The sequence below is a fragment of the Grampus griseus genome, assembly GCF_964374135.1.
Source record: "Grampus griseus genome assembly, chromosome: 5".
Taxonomy (NCBI): domain Eukaryota; kingdom Metazoa; phylum Chordata; class Mammalia; order Artiodactyla; family Delphinidae; genus Grampus; species Grampus griseus.
Window position 1 is genome coordinate 88,655,552 of NC_138998.1, and position 24,136 is coordinate 88,679,687.

Below are 24,136 nucleotides of genomic sequence, written 5' to 3' on the forward strand. Positions count from 1 at the left end.
TTGGTGTCTGCCCCCAGTGGCTAAGGTTGGTTCAGTGGATTATGTAGGCTTCCTGGTGGAGGGGTCTAGTGCCTTTGTTCTGATAGATGAGACTGGATCTTGTCTTTCTGGTTGGCAGGTCTGCGTCTGGTGGTGTGTTTTGTGGTGTCTGTGACCTTAATATTATTTTAGGGAGGCTCTCTGCTAATGGGTGGCTTGTGTTCCTGTCTTGCTAGTTGTTTTTCATAGGATGTCCAGCACTGTAGCTTGCTGTTCATTGAGTGGAGCTGGGTCTTGATGTTGAAAATGAGATCTGTGGGAGATTTTCACCCTTTGATATTACGTGGAGCTGGGAGGTCTCTGGTGGACGAATGTCCTGAACTTGGCTCTCCCACCTCAGAGGCACAAATCTGACACCTAGCCAGAGCACCAAGATGCTGTCATCCACACAGCTCAGAATAAAAGGGAGAAAACAGAAGGAAAGAATGAGAAAAATAAAACAGTTATTAAAATAAAAAATAATTATTAAATATAAAAAAATTTAAAAAGTAATAAAAAATAAGAAAGAAAGAAGAGAGCAACCAAAGCAAAAAACAAATCCACCAATTACAAGCGCTAAAACCTATACTAAAAAAAAAAGAAAGAAAAATTTGATGGACAGAACCCTAGGACACATGGTAAAAGCAAAGCTATACAGACAAAATCACACACAGAAGCATACACATACACACTCACAAAAAGAGAAAAAGGGAAAAAATATATATATATATCATTGCTCCCAAACTCCACCTCCTCAATTTGGGTTGATTCGTTGTCTATTAGGGTATTCCACAGATGCAGGGTGCATCAAGTTGATTGTGGAGATTTAATCCGCTGCTCCTGAGGCTGCTGGGAGAAATTTCCCTCTCTTTTCTTTGTTCGCACAGCTCCCGGGGTTCAGCTTTGGATTTGGACCCACCTCTGTGGTAGGTCACCGAAGGCGTCTGTTGTTCGCTCAGACAGGACGGGGTTAAAGGAGCCGCTGATGCGGGGGCTCTGGCTCATTCAGGGCAGGGGGAGGGAGGGGCACGGAGTGCGGGGTGAGCCTGCGGCGGCAGAGGCCAGCGTGACGTTGCACAAGCCTGAGGTTCCCCGTACGTTCTCCCGGGAAGTTGTCCCTGGATCACGGGACCCTGGCAGTGGCAGGCTGCACAGGCTCCCGTCTCTGGGGTGCGTGCTGATAGCCACGGCTCGCACCCGTCTCTGGAGCTCATTTAGGCGGTGCTCTGAATCCCCTCTCTTCGCGCACCAGGAAACAAAGAGGGAAGAAAAAGTCTCTTGCCTCTTCGGCACCTCCAGACTTTCCCGGACTCCCTCCCAGCTAGCTGTGGCGCACTAGCCCCCTTCAGGCTTTGTTCACGCAGCCAACCCCAGTCCTCTCCCTGCGCTCCGACCGAAGCCCGAGCCTCAACTCGCAGCCCCTGCCCGCCCCGGCGGGTGAGCAGACAAGCCTCTCGAGCTGGTGAGTGCTGGTTGGCACCGATCCTCTGTGCGGGAATCTCTCCGCTTTGCCCTCTGCACCCCTGTTGCTGCACTCTCCTCCGTGGCTCTGAAGCTTCACCCCTGCCACCTCATGTCCCCACCAGTGAAGGGGCTTCCTAGTGTGTGGAAACCTTTCCTCCTTCACAGTTCCCTCCCACTGGTGCAGGTCCCGTCCCTATTCTTTTGTCTCTGTTTTCCCTTTTTTCTTTTGCCCTACCCAGGTACGTGGGGAGTTTCTTACCTTTTGGGAGGTCTGAGGTCTTCTGCCAGCGTTCAGTAGGTGTTCTGTAGGAGTTGTTCCACGTGTAGATGTATTTCTGATGTATTTGTGGGGAGGAAGGTGATCTCCATGTCTTACTTGTTCGCCATCTTGAAGCTAATCTTCATTGGCATTCTTGACATCGTTGGTTTTGAGATGCTTAATGTAAGTATATTTAGTAAGAATGAAGTCAATGTATATTTACAAGGAGATTAGACTATGTGAATTGAATTTCAGAAAATTTAGTCAAAGCATGGTGAGATTCATTCTGTGCAAACCTGAAGAGTTACTTTGGTTGGAAAAAGCTATTATTAATAGTAGCAAATAACAATAACTATTATTATAATTAATAGTGCTAAGAAATTAATTCAGCCTTAAATAGAGGTAAATAAAGACATCTTTTATGATTTTGAATTGTAGTATCATTAAGTGTTATTTGACTGTCATAATCTTTAGTTTGCAGGTATAGATGAAGGAGGTAAGAATTTAATTGTGCTATTTTTACTTATTGGGTCTACTTGCCAACATATGATAGTGGTTATGGTTTTCTCTTTACATTTTTGCAAGTGGACCTCAATTTTATTTCATTTTTTTATTGAGTTATATTTGACAACTAAAAAATGTATATATTTAAGTAGCACAACTTAATGATTTGGTGCACATATACACTGTGAATTAATCACCACAATCAAGTTAATTAACCATCACCTTCAATAATAACCATTTTCTCAATTTTATTTTTATCTCTTCTTCCTACCTAATCACAGCCTTGAAGTATAACAGCCTTGAAGAAATTTGCATTAATTTTACCATTGAAAATTTACAACAGTTCTTCAGTCAGCACATGCTGGTTTTGAAGCAAGAGGAAAAGAGGAGACAAGGCATTGACTGGGTGTCCATTGAGTTTGTCCTGGACTTGCAAGCCTGCAAAGATCTCATTGAGAAGGTGATGCATGTTTTTCTCCTCATCCGTCTTCGTTTAAGGAGACTTGTCCCTGCCTGCCATGTTGATCCATGTCAGGACCCAGGCTCTGTGAAGGGGATGGGAAATAGGGCAGGAGAGCTCTGCACATTTTCTCTTAATGTTCTTTTTTGTGCAGCACCGTGGCATCGTAACTAAACTCTCACGTCAGTTACCTACTCCATCATCTCTAACTCACACTGTCGCTACACATTTGCTGCTTACGCATGACCTCCACTGTTAATAGGTGAGGAAGCTTGTTGAGATGAAAAAGGGTCCTGTTCTTGACTGGAAAAACACAGAGCTGAAAAGATGAACCCTGTAGGGCCTGGCTGATTAACATAAGGTGCGTGAGTAGACCCAGAGCAGCTTAACGAAATTTGGCAAATTAGCAGGCAAACAAACCATTGCCATAAATCCTCAAGGCCTCTACCTTGAAGGATGTAGTTTGTTCATTTAATTGGACAAGTACCAGTTAGTTTAAGTAATTTATGACAATACTTCATGGCTTATTAGTAAATTAGCTGCAGTGTATGGTTTCTGAATTCGATGATGTTCCTCTACTTTGAACTATTTCCATGTGTTCTGGAAAAGATAAACCAGATTTTCTGGGGAAATTCAGTATGGTTTTTCCTGTGGCTTTGTCCAAGGGAGCAACCATGGTGGGGTGTGAGCAGCTACATGCCCTTGTGTCTTGCTATAGCCATGTATTGCAGTGAATTCTGGACACAGGTCTAGGAAGCTATGCTGTGCTGTCACATCTGATTCTCAGCAATCCTGTCAGGAAGGGGCAAGGGTGACTGACCTTTCACTGTCCTTTGTGGGGTCCAGATTGTATCAATCACTGTCCCACCCATTTTATATGTTAGACTTAGATGAAACTAAATCTTCCTTGATAGTAACCATTATTCCTAACAGGAGTGGACATCACATTGATTTTTCTTGTTTTATAACCAGTGAACTTCCTGGGGGGAGGACACGCTGATTAAAAAAATAATGATAATGAACCAGCTTGTGAGCTGATTAAAAATAATGATAATAATGACCTAACCATGATCTGGTAAATATTTGGTGGCATTATTAAGGCTATAGTTTCCTAATTAGAAATGAAACAATAGAACTGGAGCCCCTTCTAGGGGCAGATTTAACTTTGGGCAATTGTCACCTATAATATCTACTTACTCTGATTATGACAAGATACTGTGTTCAGGCAGGAAGGTGGGATGCAGACATTATTCAGATCCTAATAGCCCTGTGAATGCTACTGATTTGTAGTTGATCTGAAGCCTGTTATCTTATTTATGACAAGGTTATTCTAAATAAGACACTAGCAACCTAGATGTAATTTCCTGTTGTACTTTCTACTGATATGATAAAATGAGAAAAAAGAAACAAAACTGAGCAGATGATAGAAGGAAAAGATAAGTCTTTGGTTTCCTGTGAATGATTTCAAAGGTGGTCAGATCAGGCAAATGCAGAATACCAAAATGTTTCTTGAAACGATTCTATATTTTGAAAAGATCGTTGTGTTTGCTCAGGTACGTGAAGGAAATTTGTAGGAAATATTAATGATCAAACTCACTCCTTGAAACAGAATGCATCATGGGAAGTTTTCAAAGGAACTAAAATACATCAGTACATGTAATATGTCTTATAGAATGCATCTGTGTGTGTGTATATCAGGAAAAGAGAGATTTTCATACATGTAAGTTTTGTGTTTTTACCTGTACAGAAAAGTTTATATCAAACTAAAAAAAAGTATTTTCATACCAACTTTGTTAATTTGGTCTTCAAACATACAGTAATCTTCTATACATATGCAGTGAACAGATCTATCACAGGATTAGCTCACACTTATCTGATTACTTGAAATGTTCTAGTTTGTTTAGAACTTGAGCATCAATAATTTACATATCAAAGTATTAACATTGATTACATTTATGGTTTTACATTAGGTATTGGTAAAGAGATTCTTTTTATTATTTTTTAAAACAAATACATCCAAAATTATATATTTAAAAACTGTTGCCCCTTCAATGAGTCACCTTGAGAGGCTACGTCCTTCTTCCAACAATTCAGCCCTTTTGGAAAAAGTCCCTCATGGGACAGGGATTGGGATAAATTGTTAGATTGTTACTATCTTTGAGAGAAAATTAACTTTAATACTGATCATCTTAACTGTTTTTGAGTCCAAACTGTATTACCAACTTTGTCACATTTTTCACCTTATTTGTCTGACTTGACCCAAATAACTTGTGATTGTTTCTATGCAATGATCCATGGTCAGACAACAGGATGTTTCCACATGCCAATAGTCAAAGGTGTCAGATATCCCATAGAAGTTTCTAAAATATTTAAATCCTGGTAGCATCCTGGCAATGACTGTTGTTGTCTCCCAAGTAGAGTTCTTTGGATATGCTAATTCTGGTGTTTTTATTATAAAGTGAATCACATTAATATCTAGTTAGTTATCCCTTGTATGCACATGAATATTTTCTTTAAACATATAACATTGTGTTTTTTGGCTCACAACTCTTACTTTCTGCCTAACTATTGCCCACAGCAAAGCAGCCCAGGTCCCAAAGCTTGAACCTGTATGTCTTAGTGTTCACTTATCAATCAATTCCTTAACAGAAATTTGCTGAGGACCTAGATTTTAGTCACCTCAGGGCCTACTCTGCTAAGGGTTGTGAGAAACACAAACCAGAGACATCATCCTGGCACTCAAGGTACTGAGGATATAATTGCAAAGATGTCTTAAGACCAAAATTTTACTAGTTTCCAAAGTTTAACAAGTAAATGTATTTAGCAACTACTTGTTTTGATCACTTCCTCCTCACTCCACTGGTGAGAGAGGAATTCCTATCCTAGGGTTATGGGAATGGCTGAACATATGACCCCTGACACTGGACAGATGAGATTGACAGCAGCTTATAAGTCACATATACTCAGAGCCTGGGGGAGGAGGACACTGCCTGCAATGTGAGGTCACATGGAAGTTACACTTGGGAGCAGAATGAAAAAGCGAGAGCTGTGGGAGCCGGGCTTTGTAGTAATAATAGGGTGAGGTGACACTGATTCCCACTGGAGGATGTGATTGTCTTGTTTGAATATGGGCTTGCAGGTAACTGAAATCACTTGCTCAAGAATAAGCAGGCTCGGGACTTCCCTGTTGGCGCAGTGGTTAAGAATCCACCTGCCAATGCAGGGGACACGGGTTGGAGCCCTGGTCCGGGAAGATCCCACTTGCCCGCAGAGCAACTAAGCCCGTGCACCACAACTACTGAGCCTGCGCTCTAGAGCCCATGAGACACAACTACTGAGCCCGTGTGCCACAACTACTGAAGCCTGCATGCCTAGAGCCCGTGCTCCGCAACAAGAGAAGCCACTGCAATGAGAAGCCAGTGCACCACGGCGAAGAGTAGCCCCCGCTCGCTGCAACTAGAGAAAGCCCGTGTGCAGCAACAAAGATCCAATGCAGCCAAAAATAAATAAATAAATAAAATTAAAAAAAAAAAGAAGCAGGCTCTGTGCCTGTTCCCATGATAAAGAATGTTGCATGGCTGGATGACCTAACCCACTGTAGTACATGGGGAAGGGAACCCCTGATCAGGTCATTTGAGGCTTTCCTGGTGTTCCCCTGATGTCAAAGCCCACAAAATATTGGACCTTAATTTTAGGCCTAATACTACATTACTATTTATAAAACTTTGAATGAAATGCTGTGGAAAACTTAAGCATTTGTTAAAAATAGCCCTTGCCCTTAGGATGTATGCAGTCAAATAGGATATTTGTAAGTCTAATAAATGTAGAAATATGTGTCAGGATAAATGCAGTAAAGGCACAGACAAAGGCCCACAGCGCTCAGAAGAGCAGAGGTCACCTCTGCCTGCAGGAATCTAGGAAGGCCTGCTGGGAAGGGGGGTAAATTTTCAACTGGGTCTGAAGAAATGGATATGATTTCAGCAGGTGAAAAGAGGAAGATAGTGAGCATGTGAAGGGACAGGCAAGAGCAAAGCCTTAGAGACAGGAAAGCAATGGACACATTTCAAAATCTGCTTAGAGCTCGGAGTATACAAACGGAAGTATCTAGAAGTAAAAAAGGAGGGTCAGGCTGTGAAGGGATCTTAATAAATTTTGCCAGTTTTTTAGGCAATGGGGAGCCAGAGAAGTTTCCACATTGGGCAATGGGGCAGTCATAGATGCTTGGGTTTAATCTGGTGGGTTTATGTATGGGGTCTGGGATGGGAGGAAAGCTAGAGTTAGGGCAATTAAGAATCTATTACAGCAGGTGAGAAATAGAGGCCCTGAATCAGGACAGCAGACATGGAAATAATAAGAAAGTAACAGATGTAAAAAGAGAGGAAGGCAGAATTGATAAGATTTGAAGAAGGAGAGGTTACAGCATTAATGTTCAGAGTCAGGGCAACTGACTTAGACCATATACTGTGTGCTAGAAGACAATTGATGCTACGGGACAGAACACAATTACTTTTTTTCCTGACCTATTTGGAAATTAATTTGCTAGAAGGCCTCAAATTTATTAGGGGTTTTATACTTCCTAAGCATTGGAGAAATAGAGAAGACCCTGAAGAAATAGCGTTTTTTCCCTCCTCAGTGGTTTAATTGTTACGTTTTGAGCTGTGACATCTACTTGCTTTGCATAAAACATCCATTCATCTCCAAACAGAAGATGGCTTCATTGGTGTCCCAGGGACACGATGGTCCTCATGTATGGAAGGTGGCTCTGCTGGAGATGGGGGCTGCTTCTCCCTGTGAGGCTTTGCCACACCCCTCTTGTTAACAGGCACCATCCCAGGAGATGCTTACATTTTTAAATGATTCATTCTAGTGTTCACTGAAGGTTGACTATTTCTGTGGTAGGAAAATACGCACTACAAGATGGAGTCCACACCTCTAAGACCCTGTACTGGTGACTCAATTGTTTAGTTTTATCAGGTTCTCCTTCCTCCTGCTTGTTCTCCTCCACATTTCTCACTTTGCCAAGAACTTGCAAGGTCAGTGCCGCCAGGAGCAAGACTTTGCATATTTACTCAGTGCATCATCCCCCACCTGGATGCTTGGGAGGAAAGAAGATGTGCCAGAGCCCTTCAGTACAAGAGTTATTGATGGAATGTCATTCAATACATTTTCTATAAAGTGCAGATTCTAAGCCTATGAGACTAGACAAAAGAGGTAGAAAACCATAGTCCATATATTAGAATGATAGACTCAGGTGGATAAAAAACATGTTCTTCAAGAATGTAATAATCCAAATTAGACCCATTCGTATGCTCCAGTGGCATAATTTTGAACAAAGAATTCTAAACCACAAACAAATTTTCTTTTCATATATCACCCAGCCAGAGCCTTGACTCGGAGTTGGTGTGTTCCTTCTCCATGAAAATATTCAAGCATAGGCTAACCTACTTTTTAGAGAGAAATTGTAAATGGAATTCAAGGAGCTTTTTGGTGGGTTGGGCCAGACCTATGTCTCTCCCAAACCTGAGCATTTGTGGTTCTTAGGTACAAAGGATTGGTAGAGAATCATGAAATCTATGTTGTTGGACCAAGGGGTCATGGTTCTATCTTGGAACTCTCATGACATTTTCTGTTTGCTTTGTAGTCTACATATTATGTGCATGTCTTGTCTTCTCAGTTAGATGCTCTGCAGCCAGAGCCCACGTCTGATTCTTCTGTTATAACCCAAAGTGTTTGGTAGAGTGATTTGTTCATAGAAGGCATTTCAAAAATGTTTGTGGAGTAGATAAATGAACATACAAATCCACAAATAGATTTGCAAATGTAGGAATCCTTCATCTTTCCCCCCCACCCATACCTGTTTTTCCCCATGTGTATATACCCTATATTGGTTAATGGCAGCATCCACTACCCATTTGCTCAAACCAAAACCTGGTCATCCTTCCTCTTTCTACTACACCCCACGTTCTATCCATCAGCAAGCTATGACTCAGCTCTACTCTCCACCAGCATCACGTTTCAGTGACCTCTCACAGTCTCCAACACTATCAATCAACTAGATCAGCGTTCAGCAAACTATGACCCTGTGGGCCAAAGTCAGCCTATTTTTGTAAAGTCAGCCTATTTTTGTAAAAATAGCCTATTTTTGTAAATAAACTTTGAATGCAACATTGTCACACCTGTTTTATTTACATATCGTCAATTAGTGCTTTCAGGACTGAAATGACTGAGTTGATGGCAAAGGAGCAGCAGAGACTCTGTGGCCCACAAAGTCTAAGAGCTTTACTATATGGTCCTTTAGAGAAAAAGCTTTCTGATGCTGTCATCAGTTTTCTATCACATATCCTTTCTTGGTTGCTTTTTTAAACAACCCTTTAAACATGTAAAAACCATTATTAGCTCACCGGCTTTCCAATACAGACCATAGGCAGGATTAGCCCATAGGCTTTACTTTGCCAACCCCTTCCTAAACAAATAATCCTTTTCAAGTATTAATTAAATCACATCACTTAAAAAATCTCCAAAGGCCTCCCATTACACTTAAAGTAAAATCCAAATGTCTTACCATGGCCTGTAAAGCCTTTGGGATCCAGTACTGCATCTCTCCTTCCACGCACTCTCTCCGACTAGCTCTGCTCTGTCCACACTTGCCTCTGGTAGGACCTGAAATTTGCCAAGGGTGCTCCTGCCTCAGGACCTTTGTGCTCTTCATTTTTCTGCCCAGTACAATTGTGCACAGGTCTTCTCAGGATTTGCTCTTCTCATTCAGGTCAGAGGGTTTTACTGGACTCTCCTACTAAAATAGCTCTCACATAGCCCCAGTCATCCTCTCTCTTTACTTTGCATGATTTCTTCAGAGCCTTTATGGGAAACTAAGTTATTTATTTAGTGTTTACTTGTTTATTGTCTGTCTGCTCCACTAGAATGTAAGTACCCTGAGGACAGACACTTTGTGAATGTGGCTCATGGCTTCATCCCCAGCTCCTGCTGGTGCCTGGTACCTAGTAGGTATTTAATAAATATTTGTTGAATGGATGATTGGCTAATTATATGTAGTGAAGCTCGTTTCTCCTTGTCAACTAATTAGGTTCATAGGAAAGAATTTACATTGACCCTCTACTGAAAATACTGCTTACTGGTGTTTTTTTCAGCTGCTGTTCATCTGTATCTCCAACAGCCAATGGGCATCTTTTCCATCCTTGAAGAGGAATGTATGTTTCATCAGGCTGCAGATGTGACTTTCAAGACCAGACTTTCTGACAACCATTTTGGAAAGCCAGTTCATTTCCAGAAGCCCAAGCCTGACAATAAGAAGAAAGATGAAGCGCACTTTGACCTTGTCCATTGTGCAGGAGTGGTAAGTTACCTCTAGACCCTCAGCCCTGAATTTTCCTGCCTCTGTTTCAAATGTACTCAGCCCAAATCCTTAGATAATATATAAGTAAAGTTTAGATTAAAGAGATGAACAAAATAAATCTCAGGTCCCCGAAAAACGTTGGTGTAGCCTTTTAGCACTTAGGATATGAAACACCCATACTATAAAAACAGAGGTCAAAAATCTCAAAATCGACTCTGTCACCCCAACTCAAAGTAAGACAGCTTCAGAAAGTTATGGAGACCATCAAAGACATGGGCTTTTCCTTACTTGTCCTTCCTTTCAACTTAACATTGTGTGAACGAGTGATTTCAATTGATCTTTTTATTGAAGATTTTTTTTCCCTTCTCTCATAAAGAGTACTGTGAAGTAATGGTCTCCAAACTATGACCAACAAAGATTCCTAATAACCCTCACTCCCTCTCCTCATTTCCCCACTGGAGTGTGTGTGTGTGTATGTGTGCGTGCACATGCCCCTTCTTTCTGCTTTTATGCTTCTGGTCAGTAATTCTGAATGGCACAAAAAGAGAACTGACGAAGGATAAAATAATACTTTGACCTAAAAATGACCTGCCAGTTGTACCTAGATGTGTTTGTAAATCTCTTCTTTGATATCCTTGAATATTAATTATAATGATATTTATAGTAAAATATCATTGATAATGTTTTTGGAATGCTCACTGTGTGTCAGAGACAGTTGTTTTATTGCATCTGTTCTTGCCTATGAAGGAGGGCTGATGTGAATTGTTTCTCCTGGAAACGCCATCTCTTTCTTCCTCCCTCTCCTTGGTGTTTCTTTCCCTCCCTGATTCTTTCTCCCTCTCCCTCCCTCCCCTTCTCGTCCTTTCTTTCCACAATGTAAATGGTAAAGCCTGAGCATCTCTTTGGGTTGCACATAGATTTCTGGAGTATTTATTCAGTACTGTTACATCAAACTGATTTAAAATTAAAGGACCCACACAATTTATGATTTTTTTAAAAGGAATACACAATTTTCTAAGTAACTTATGCATTCACCTCTTTTGTTACCTGAACTGCATGCCTTTCCAAAGGTGCCTTATAACGTCAGTGGCTGGCTTGACAAGAACAAAGCCTTTCTTAATGAAACAGTGGTGGCTATATTTCAGAAGTCGTCCAACAGACTCCTGGCAAAACTCTTTGAAAATTACATCAGTACCAACACTGGTGAGTTGAAAAATCTTCCTCAATTTTTCAGCCTCCGAATGGAACCCATGTCTGCCTCAGCACTTATAAAATCCTGGCTTCTTTCCTGTGATATCTGTGTTTGATCCCCGTGGTCTGCGTCATCCCCTCTTATTAGCCTTTCCGTCCTCTGGCTGGTGGTTTTTCGGGGAAATGGTGCTCTAAGGTGGATAGATTTCAAGGAGACTGCTCCAGCCTGCTTTTATCTTCTACTTAACCAAGCTGAAGAGACAGCAGAAAACCATGTTTTGATAAGTGATTTGGGAGAGATAACAAGCTCCTTTAATACATATCCCCCAAGTATCTTGGAATTCTCTTTCACAGTGCTTTTATATTATAGTAATGGGGTTTTTGTAAGCTTCATGAGAGCAGAGATTATGTCTCACTTGTTCAAGTGTATCCTCAAGCATGTAGCAGATGCCTGTTTAGCAGGCACTCCATAAATACTTGCTGACCAACTAACAACCAATCTTGTTTAGTAGTCTGTAATTTACAAAGCACTTTTAGATTCATTATCTTACTCAATCCTTGTCCTAGCCCTTTTAGATTCATGTAAAGGGAAATCTCTCCCTATCTTATAGGAGCAAGTACAGAATTAAAGTTTCACAAATCTACTGTTGAAAGATAAACTCAGGCATATTAAAATTTTTAAGAGTTTATTTGAGGAAAAAGCAATTGAAATTGGGCAGCACCAAATCAGAAGTGGTTAACAGCATTCCACCCACAGGAGCTCAGGGAGAGACTTTTATAGAAAAAAGATAGAAGCAAAGTAAAGAAATTATTGATTAGCTGTATCTAAAGCCCAGTTGGCTGTTTGCGATTGGTTGTCCTTAGCATTTTGATTTGGTAACCTTGGGGCATTAACAGACTTGGATTTTGTTTGCTTACATAGGCTGCCACACAGCATTAGAGCCACCTCAGTCTGATGGCCTCCTTGCTTCATTAATTTAACACTACTAAATGGCAAAGGCAAGGTAGGAAACAGGACTTGTGCTTACTAGCCTCGTGCCTATTCCACTCTCACTGTCTTCTGGAAAAAAACAAAACAGAGAGATGGACAGGCTACCTGGATTCAGGATCCAATTCAGACTTCTGCACCGTGATACAAAGCCTTGGAGGACACAGAGGCCAGGTTGCTGCCATTACCCTCACGTCTGGACTACTGCCAGCAGCAGAGGGACACAGTTGTCACAGTTCATAGCTGCCAGATTGGCATCTCCTGAGCAGAACTGGTCTTCAAACACGTTTGGTCCACACTGATTAAAAAAAAAAAAATTGGAAGTTCTCACGTACACATTTGGGTTTCCTTTTTCTTTTGAAAAATGGAAATTATGGGAAAATAGAAAATCTGGCCAGTCTGATTTCAGATGCCCTTGTAGCAATGGGGCAAACTGTACTAGCTGTTCTTTAAGTGGGATGTGTCCTCTTACTTTCTGACATTCTCACCCTCTTGTCTTACACCCAGCTTCAAGCTCACTCCTGTCCCCTGTTGCCTGCTTTGGGACTCCTGATGGCATGGCCAGGGAATGGAGAGAATTTAGCACTTCCCAGCCGCATTAGCACGTGATGACATAATTCAGAAGCATGCCTGAAATCCTGTTGGCCCGCCTCAAGAGGAGCTTGAGAAATGGAATCTATTGTGTATGGACCCTGAAAATCTGCAGGTAGTGCGTTTGCTTGATTCTAATAGCTTCTGAAGTACCTCTGAGAAGTCTGATAAACAGTGGCCACATAAGTGTATGGCTCCCAGATGAGTAATTCTCTGGTCATAAGAAATCAGAGAGTGGTTTGGGCAGAGAATGAGAGAGGAAATTATCTTCTGACTCTTCCGGGTGTGCTGTGTTCTTTTGAACTAGAAGAGAATTGTCCAGAATGTCCTTTTTCATTATTTTTTAAGGACCCCCTGAAAAAGGACTTGCCTCCAAGTTTCTGACTCATCCCAATTAAATTACTCATAATAACCATACTTTCTTCTGGAGAATCCAAGTACTGTAAACCAGTTACAATTCTTTTAAAAAATTAAAGGAAGGTAGTAGTATCCCCTTTCCATGGGGAAGTACAAAGAAGTCAAGTGATTCACTTGGAAGGCTTGGGGCATGTCAATAGGACATCAGTGATTAAACTTCATGACATCTGCCTCAGCACAGTTGCTACTCAAGCTAGAGAGTATTTTATCAGTTTTTCATATTGACAGCTGGCCCTTTTTTTCCAGATTGCCTATGGATTTTGTTGTTATGCTTTTGTACCTTCATGAGTTAGCGCTACACAAATGTTTGTAAAACAGTTTGGCTTAGCATAGATTCCTTTACTTCAAGAAAGTGGGAATAGATTGTTTTTATAAATTGCAGAAGTAATGCATGAGTGTTGCCCCAAACACAGACAATACAGAAAAACTAAAAAGAGGAACATAAAAGTTACCTTTGATCTCACATAGAGAGATCACAATTGCTAATATTTTAGTGTATACTCTACCCAACATTTTTTATGTATATAGTCACCTGTAATCCAATCACACTTAAAAACATGTATACACACTCAGTATCATAATATACAAACTATTTTGTAGCCTAATTTTTCTCTCAAAATAAATCCGAGCAATCTTCCCATGCCAGTTCTATGGATCTGCATCATCATTTTAAAAGATTGCAGTGTTTCATTGTACGCATACTCTTTCATAATTTAAGTAACCAATCTCCTGTTGGTAGACATTTGTTACCATTTAAATTTTTTGCTTATTTTTTTTTTAATGACTAAACAATGCTGCAATGAGTATCTGTGCACAGTTGCCTATTTCCTTAAGGAAAAGCACCAGAAATAGACTTTTGTGTTGAGACATGAATATTTTTAAAGCTTTTGGTAGACATAGCCATATTGCTTCTAGAACTTTGACACATTTATGCTTTCATCAGCAGGGTTTGGTAATGTGACAGAAAAGGGCCTTTTTAGTGCTTTTCTTCTTCTTTTTTTAGCTCTACAGTTTGGGGAGAAGAAAGGCAAGAAAGGAGCTTCATTCCAAATGGTTGCATCTCTGCATAAAGTAATTTTTAATTGCATCTATTCATATATTAACTACCTCACAATCTGCATATGTTATTACTTATTTGAAATTTTACATCTTCAAATAAGGATAAAGTATCTGAAGTTAACCAAGTTGGAAAAGTTAAAGATTATCTTGATATTAATGGACTTTCGTGGACACTGTCAGTGTCCTACTTAGATCCTCTTTATCAGCCCATCTTACCACTTATGAAAATATTAGCTCATAATAATTCACAGTTGCCAGAATTGCCCTTGGTCGAATGGGAAACTAATCTGTCTCCTTACTCTTCTCTTCAGATTCTGGCCCCTCCCTTGTCTCAAGGAGGTACCAACTGTAGTATAATTGGTGCATTTGTGCTCAGAGCTTCTGCAGGACTCAGACTAAACTGAGTCCATACCACTGCTTTTTTCTCCCCCTGCCCTACTGTACTTCCCTCCTTCTCCAAATAAATCTCTTGAACGAGAATCTCCATCTCAGATTCTGCTTCCAGAGAAACTGAGCTAAGATAAAAATTTTCAAGGCAGGAAACTTGAGAAACAGTTTCTTTCTTCAAGCCATTTTATTGCCCATTCATAAAGTATTGCTACCAAATTTAAAACAGGTAGATATGATACACAACAGAACTATGTCAGTCAGATAAATATTGACTTGTCAAGGGAAGGAAATAATGTATTTTGGTAAGCAGGGAAGAATGTTGAATTCATTATTTTATTGTTGCTATGCATCTGGCTTTAAGACTAAGTTGGTCAACATGGAGACTTTTGTGGCATAGATTGGTGTTTTTAATGATTTGCAAAGTGATTTTGTGTTGGTTATGATCTCTGTTTTAGGAAAACCTAAATAAGTTGATGACTAACCTGAAATCAACAGCACCTCATTTTTGAGATGCATAAATCCCAATGTGAACAAAATGTCAGGTAAATAGATTTCTTTGTAATCCACACTAGGAAATTCATTTGATTTAAGCTATGTTGAATGTTTTAATGAAATATTTACCAGTTTGTTTTATATAAGGGTAGATTTTCAGATAGAAAAGCTAAAATAAGTTAAAAGTGAGTTTTTTAAACCTCCTCAAGATTGCCTTTGAATTGAGATTCAAGTGGACATACAGAAGGATTTCACAAAGCAGACTCAATTGGATAACATTAGAATGCTTGACATTATCATTTAAACTCCTCCTTGAATTTCACGCTAAAATGTGGATGAGCTTCTGTGCCATTGTCTACAAGGGCAAAGTATAATAAGAAGGGATTGAATAATCAATTTGGGGATTAAAGTAGATATTTAAGCATAAAGGAAATCATTTGTTCTAAATTATCTAAATTGACCATAAAGAGAGTTTCTAAATCCATTTCTAATTGTTGAGAACTCCCTCTAGTCTTCCTTCATAATAGTAATATCTTCCCTCTCCTTAAAACTACCTGTCTCTTTAGTTATGTACTTCTGGGCAGTAGATACTTTTTAAGAAGTATTTTATTTTTCTTCCAATTTTATTGAGATATAATTGGCACGCAGCACTCTATACGTTTAAGGTATACAGCATAATGGTTTGCCTTACATACATCATGAAATGATTATAAGTTTAGTTGACATCCATCGCCTCTTATAGATACAAAAAAAAGAAAGAGAAAAAAAAAGTTTCCTTGTGATGAGAACTCTTAGTATTTACTCTCTTAATAACTTTCAACATACCATACTGCAGTGTTAACTATAGTCATCATGTTGCACATTACATCCCTTGTACTTGTTTATCTTAAAAATGGAGGTTTGTGTCTTTTGACCATCTTCATCCAAGTTCCACTCCTCCACCCCACCTCTGGTAACCACAGATCGAATCTCTTTTTCTATGAGTTTGTTTGGTTTTTGAAGATTCCACATTTAAGTGAGTGTGTCTGGCATTTTCACCATAAGCTTCTTTGCTATTAACATCTTTGCCCCAAGCATTTTTGCTGCAAACGTTTTCCCCACATAACTAATTGGCGATAAGGCAATTTTGTCATAAAAGATAAAATAACAAAAAATAAAAGAGGGACATTAAAAAGGACATAATGAAACATGAAAAATGAATAACAAAATTAAAAAGACTATTGTGAAATATAAAATATTTGAATAAATTTAAAATGTGTGTAGATTCACGACAATATGGTACAAATATCTGATTTTACTTTGTGGGTTGAACCTAAGCATTTATCTTCCAAGTCTTTGTTCATAGTTCATTATACATTTTTTGGCTTGTTGATTCATCTCCTCGTTCTGCATCACGTATTTTCTTTTTTGCTAAAATTTCTTCCCTCATTGAGAGAGGTATCGGTTTCCAAATACTAGGATACATGTTTGTAACAGCTTTGTGTTGTGTTATGAAAGCCTTCCACACTGTTGTTTGTACTTGGCATATTGTCACATGTCTGTTGGTAGATGTTCCAAGTTCTATGGAAAATGTGGGTTCAACTCTGCACCTCTGAGGCCCTCAGCCTCTTTCAGATTCATGTATAGAAAATGGGAGTATTGTGTCAATGGAGAAATGAAACCAAATTGTCAACCAGTTGAAACCAAACTGTCAACCAGTTATTTTATCTTTTATGGCAAAATTGCTGCATGGCCAATTAGTTATGCAGTGAAAACATTTGTAGCAAAAATGCTTTTGACAAAGAAGCTTATGGTGAAAATATCTAGAACCATAAATGAGATTGTATGGTATTTGTCTTTCTCTGTCTGGCTTATTTCCCTTAGCATAATGCCCTCGAGGTCCTTCTGTGTTATCACACATGGCAGGATTTCCTCCTTTTATATGGCTGAATAATATTCCATTATACACATATACCACAACTTTTTTATCCATTCATCCATCAGTGGACACTTAGAATGTTTCCATTTCTTGGCTTTTGTAGTGAATACTTGTTGATGAATGGATGGTGCTAGGGTGGTGATGAGATAGATAGGTGGTTGTGAATTATTTATGTTTTTAATTAACAAAACAAAGTTTTTACAGATATTAATTACATGGATCACTTTCCTTACATCTTGGATTTGAAGATTCCCAGGCTTCTGTTTGGAATTACAGGCTTCTGTGGAGCTTGGTTGGAGGCTGTCAGCCTCAAAGTTGTATATGTGACAAGCACTTATGTCTTCAGAGCACTAATCACCCTTGGAATATGTAGCCAGATGTTGTTGATTCTGATTTCTGAGGTTCTGTAGTACCTTGCATTTTTATTAACCTCCTGTAATTAAGACTCCCATCTTGACAGCCTGTGACCTATTCTGGGAAAGTGTGATGCTAAACAATGATGCTGCAGTTTGAGTTTTTGCAATGCAAACCCTTCATGTGCATTCACACTGTATGTTTTTGCCTCATTGTTTCTTATCAGCTGGGTTTCTGAATGCATCCAGGGACACTGCTTCCATCTAGCAAGGAATCTAATTAGCTACCTCTATTTTGGAGCAATTCTGTTACCTATTAGAGTTGACTCCCATCGAATCAGCTCTGATTTCAGCAGGTTTTTTTTTTTTTTCTAAGTCTTAAGAGAAAGTCATAAGGAAAGCTTCATGATCTAATCAAAACAGTTCTTCATATGTCCTTAAAGGGAATGAGCATGCTTGACCCTATTGTGTCATAGAACTCCACTTCTGCTCCTTCTTACAGATGATCTGTTTCTGTCTATGAAAGGGATGGGAGTGCAGGACTATGAATATATGGCTTAGAGTTTATTTCTGTGACCCCGGGCATAAGCAGAGAATCATCTCATTCCATTTTCCTTATAACACTCTAGCAGGTCTTTGTTAGGAGAGTGCTGCTTGGCTTCTTCCAGAAGCCTTGCTGAGAGCCAGATACAGTGGCTCATTGGTTGGCTTTTCTAAGGCTCCTATCAGAGATTGCAGCTGCAGTTCTAGTGGGCTCCATCTCAGGAACAAAGGGGTACTAGGAGAATGCTTATACTATCGAATACAACTTAGGCTTTCTCAAGATAATCAGGAGAGAACGTAGGCCGGGATGTGGCCCATTCTTTCCTAATACAGAACAGTAAACACAATGTTGTGGCTGTTCTCACCTTCCCCTTTCATTGTATTCCCCCTTCTTGTAATCCCTCCCCTTCTTACTTGGAGATGCCAGTTCTCTTTTGTGTTTTATCCCCTCTTTAGCTGGTTTTTGGCTGGCAAATGAGTACAATGCCAGTCATTTGCATTCTAGCAAAAATGTATTTTTTTCATCTTCTAGGAGTATTTGCTTATAAAATCTTGACTAACTGTGAACTAAAGGTTTCATTCCAGGTAAATCCTATTCGGAGACTCCTACATAATAGGATGGGTACTTTGAGTGCCATGAGGCTGGGAGTGAGTGAATCCTCTTACCTATGACGTAGAGAACACTAGATTCAAACTCTTTTAACCTCAGATGCAGCAATTAGGACAAAATCTAGGGTAAGCATTTTTTTAGACATGGACTCATTGTGACCGTTTTTCTTCAGATGTAATGGATGCTTATTTGGTTCTACAGCAGCTGCGCTGTAATGGTGTCTTGGAAGGGATCAGGATATGCAGTGAAGGTTTTCCAAACCGACCGCTGTATGCTGATTTTAAACAAAGGTAAACATACACCCCAGGATCCAAGAAGCCTGGGGCAGTCCATTTCGTTTTCTTCTCTTGGAGTGTTTAGGCATGCATTGTTTGTTTGGTTGATATCCTCCAGACTACAGATCGATGTGTTTTGGTGGCGGTGAGATATATGATGACAGAGTTCCATTATTATTTCCCCTTAAATCCAACACCTATGTAGATGTAATATCCTTAAATCTCTATTACTGGATAATAGACCCACATATAGAAGAAATATATAGAGAAGAACGATATGGAAGCTGAATTGAGTCTCTGAAATGTTGTATGTACTTAATCGTAGCTGCCATCCAAGCAGGCTGTTGCTTTACTAGCAATCCTGTGAGAGGAAGGAAGCCAGCAGGGAGTGCAGCAGAAGGCAGAAGAGGCACCTTTGCTTTCTATTTCCCAAATTCTAAATGTGTAAATTATAGGTGATCAAGCAAATGTGAGCAAAGTAGAGTAGAGTAGAAAGAGTACCTGTGTCAGAATTAAGAAGTATATTTCTAGCTTTCCACCAATTCACCATTAGGGTGAGGGAATCTTGGAAAAGACCTTTAACGTCTCTGCTTTTCAGTTTCCTTATCTGCACGATAGAGATGTACTTAAGCCTGCCTCTTTCTTTCTTTTTCTCCTAATCTCTCCCTCCCTCCCTCCCTAATTGAGCCAAGAATCAAGTGAGGTGGTCTCTACAGCACTATGAAAAGTACAAACTATTATTCCAAAGTAAGGAATTATTGCTCATATCCTCATTATTACTGCCAAGAGTTTTGTGAAAATTGAACATATTGGTAGGAGGGGTGGAAGTCTATATATACCTCCTTTTGTCTCACTTGTCCAGATTTTTCTTTATTTGCACCTCAACCTCAGGATTTATTCTTTACTTATTTTAAATTAGGTACTACATTCTGAACCAAAGGGCCTTTCCAAAGAGCAAGTTTGTGAGCAGCAGAAAAGCAGCTGAAGAATTACTTGGCTCCTTGGAGATAGACCATACACAGTACCACTTTGGAATCACTAAGGTAACCAGAGAACTACAAAGAATGCTTTTGGAGAAGAGTGGGAGGAAAGTCTGTGTATCTTAAAATACCCATGAAAGTGCAATTATAAGGCATTCTACAGCTCTTGTGACCACAACTAATACAAACAGAGCTCCGGTGAAACTGAAAACTTCAGCACTATTTGAGAGAGCGAATTCAAAATTCAATGTTTTTTGAACCTCAGTCTTGACTACATTTACATTTTTATAATTATTCATCTAAGCAAGTTTGTGCCAAGATATAAAATACTGAATCAACTTTAGTGTGCTAGAAAATGTGTATACACATCAGAGCTAGACAAAATTGAACCAACTTACTGGAGATAACTGCTTGTCTGCATGTGAACTGATTCATCCACAAGTACACTTTCAGGAAATTAATTCTGAAAGACTGTCTAAAAATGTTAAGGTCGGGCTTCCCTGGTGGCGCAGTGGTTGAGAGTCCGCCTGCTGATGCAGGGGATGTGGGTTCGTGCCCCGGTCCGGGAGGATCCCACATGCCACGGAGCGCCTGGGCCCGTGAGCCATGGCCACTGACCCTGCGCGTCCGGAGCCTGTGCTCCGCAACGGGAGAGGCCACAGCAGTGAGAGGCCCATGTACCGCAGGAAAAAAAAAAAAAATGTTAAGGTCAACCCTACCATCCAAAAAATTAATCCAAAATTAATTTCCTTAAATGTGATTCACTAAATTCTGCTTCATCTTGAAGATCTTAACATGATCCACATATTTTGGGAAACTTCTGACTAACAGATTTGGTTTTATCCATTAGTCAATATCAGGTTGTTTCTAATGACATCCATATAAAGGCCAAATTATTTGAAGGAGAATTGGAGGGTCTGGGATGAAGAGCTTAAAAAAAGAACTCTGTTGGACATGATTATAAAATATTACTCAACTCCCACATTTTGAATACCTCAGAGTCTATTTCTGCTGATTTTTACTCCTGGTGCCTTGCTTCCTTGTATGTTTAGTTATTTTTGCTGTATACTACTCATCTAGGGCAGGACTAGCATGAGTTGAGACAGCCTCCTAAGGCACAAAATTTAAGGCAGCACTCACTCTTCAGGTTGTATAAGTACTGACTTGTACAACCCTGAAAGTGAGTGCTTCCTTAAAATTTGTGCTTTAGGTACCTCACTCACCTCATCTTGGCCATTACTAATGATTCTTGAAAAAATATTTATGTGTATTTTTTATTGTCTAAGACAAAAGTGACTTTCTCTAGAGCAGAGGTCAGCAAGTTATGGCCTAAGGGTCATATCCATGGCCTATTTTTTATATGGCCCCCCTAGATGAATATAGTTTGACATTTTCTAAGGGTTATTTTTAAAGAGGAGGAAGAAGAAGAAATAGAAGAAAGAGAGGAGGTGGAGGAGGAGGGCGATGGGGGTGGGAGTGGAGGTTCTACAGAGACTGTGTGTGGCCTGTAAAGCCTAAAAGTATTTACTATCTGGCCCTTTACAGAAAAACTGTGCAGACCCCTGCCTGGGCCTATCTTAAAACGTAAACCAAGTTCCCTAGACAACCTAGACATTACTAATAGATCAGGAGGAGGATAGTCTAAGTTCTTAAGGAACCAATATAACCACAGGATTAAATAAAGTTGTTTTTTTGTGTGTGTGTGGCAAACTTTAGGTTTATAAAACCAAACTTTCTAGAATTTACATTTTACACATTAAGAAATATTAACAAGTAGTAGAACTGATAAACAAATACATCAGTCGCTCACAGGGCCATTCAACAGGCATTTACTGAATGCCCACTATGAGTAGAAGTAACATCTGACATTTCTTTTAGGTGTTTTTAAAAGCCGGCTTTCTGGGCCAACTGAAAGCAATGAGAGATGAGAGACCATCTAAAGTCTTTACACTGTTCCAAGCCAGGGTACGGGGAAAATTGATGCAAATCAAATTCCAGAGGATTCTGGGAGAGAGGTATGATATCCCCACCCTGCGTCCCCACTGCTAGAGTAATGGTGTGCCTCAGTCAATGTGACGTTAGCTCATTGCCTTACAATAGGTCAGGGTAAAGAGCTCTGCCACCTCTGCTTAGTCTGGGACTTAACTTGAAATTTTTAAAATTATGGAACACCAAACAGAGCACAAAGGGCTTCTATTACCCTATCTAACTAAGAATAAGCATAATTCAGATATTTCTTGCACTGCTTCCAGTCTTCCCTTTGGAGGGATTCTTTATAATTGGCCAAGTCTGGATCTCTGAGAGCAGTGTGACTCATAATTCAAAACAGAAGCAGACCTAGAAGTGTTTGCATGCATCTCACAGCCAGCTCTGTGGGGAAGTTTGCTGCAAAGTAGGTAGGTGTTCTGATCACTTTACAGCCTCCCCTGGGTCAGAAACTTACTCTTGGTGACATGTAACCATAACTCTCTTACTTCATTTCAGGCAGGTTCACTAGGGACATTTATCATCACCTCTGGACACTGAGGCATAGATTTTGTTTAATAGAAGAAAACCTTTAATAGAATCATGGAAAGCAAGCTAACAAAATCTCCAAATAGAGGGACTATGAGTAAGGGATTCTGTGGTTGTCGTATTTACTTTTTACCATACCACAGTTTACCTTCTGGAGAGAGGTCCACAGGTCTTGGTATAATTTGCTTACTTGACAGTCTGTTAATTCCCTCTGTTTCCCCGAAGAAGAAAAATATTATTACATAGTGATGTCAACGATATTAGAGAGACATTTACTAAGAGTCTTCTGTGACCTCCATACAGTGCCCAATGTGGTGTGGGAGTTTATGAGAGTTTGGGGTTCAGGAGATATGCCTTCTATGACCAGTTTTGTAAACTTGGGTAAGACTCTTAATTTCTCAAGTTCACTTCCTTCATCTCTAAAATGAGGTCTTTACTATCCATTCTCTCTAAATCATAGAATGACTTTAAAGGAATTATTATATAATATTTAAAATACAAAAAATACAGAAAATATTATAATGCATACTCATGGAACTATCATCAAAGTACATCAGTTCCTAACATTTTCTCTTAAAAATAAATAATTAAAAAAGTTGAAACCTTTGTGTATTTCTCCCTTGATCCAGATCCTATTCCTAGCTCCTGAGATCCTGAATTCGTTTTTATCCCTCTGTTTCATTCATATTTCATATATAAAGCATATAAAGTTTAACATTCTTCTGTAGTTACTCACAATATATTTAAAAAATAAACTAACAGACTCAGTTGAAGCCCCTTGCATATTTCTCCCTTGATCCAAGTTCTGTGGAGATATGCAGGTGTCCTTAAAAAGTTACATGATTTTGCATGTTTTTAGTCTTCACATAAATATGCTCTGTGTATTATCTTAAAATTTGTTCTTTACATTCAGTACTAGCTTTTAAATTTATTAATGTTGATAAATCTAAGGTTCGATTTTTGATCTTAACTCGTATATAGTATTCCATCATATGAATATACCACAATTTATTTATCCATTTCCCAGCTCAAGTAAACTTAAGTTATTTAAAAGTTTTTGCTATTACAAACAGTTCTGCAGTGACGTTTTTGTAAATGTCTTCCCCTGCATATATGCAAGAGTTTCTTGAGGGCAATGTTACTCAAAATGCTGGTCCACTGGCTGATAGTACCTAGGTAGCAGCTGACTGAGGCCCACACTTTGAGTGGCATTTCTCTAAGGTATGAATTATTAGGTTTTAGGCTATACACAACTCCAACTTTATGAGATGTTGCCAAAATGCTTTCTGTTTTGCTCTTTACCAGAAGTATATGAAAGTCACATGGCTCTATATTCTCACCAACTTGTGGTATTTCAACTTCAAAAACTTTTGCCAGACTTAGTCATATTTCTGACTTTGGGGAAAGATATCGCTTTCCTCTTAATATCATGTTTTCTGTAGATTTTTTTTTGGTAGATATGATTTATTGTATAGAGGACATTCGTTCCATCTTATTTTGTTAAGCACGTTTACCAAGAAAGGGTTAAATTCTTCTTTTGCATCTAACCCATAAATGTGTTGAATTAAATTAATAGATTAAAAAAAGTTAAACCCACTTTGTTTATAAAATATGATATTTTTCATACATTGTGGGATGGTTTATAGTATTATAGTATTTTTGCCTCAATGTTCATGAATAAGTTTGGCCTGTAATTGTTTCTTCTGCTGTTATCTGACTTTGAATCAAGGTTACCTTAACCTCATAAAAGAGTTAG

General features: G+C 39.3%; 1 protein-coding gene across 1 annotated transcript in view; it reads left to right on the forward strand.

The window, feature by feature from the left end:
• The window catches only part of MYH15 (myosin heavy chain 15), a gene marked incomplete at both ends in the record, with an annotated part of 167,516 nt that overhangs the window by 58,842 nt on the left and 84,538 nt on the right, over positions 1-24,136 (forward strand). The window contains 10 exon segments of the mRNA XM_082655327.1: positions 2,216-2,237; positions 2,527-2,705; positions 9,880-10,059; positions 11,130-11,262; positions 14,250-14,317; positions 15,151-15,199; positions 15,202-15,237; positions 18,784-18,901; positions 19,806-19,929; positions 21,745-21,881. Of these exon segments, the coding sequence (XP_082511453.1) occupies positions 2,216-2,237; positions 2,527-2,705; positions 9,880-10,059; positions 11,130-11,262; positions 14,250-14,317; positions 15,151-15,199; positions 15,202-15,237; positions 18,784-18,901; positions 19,806-19,929; positions 21,745-21,881 (1,046 nt within the window).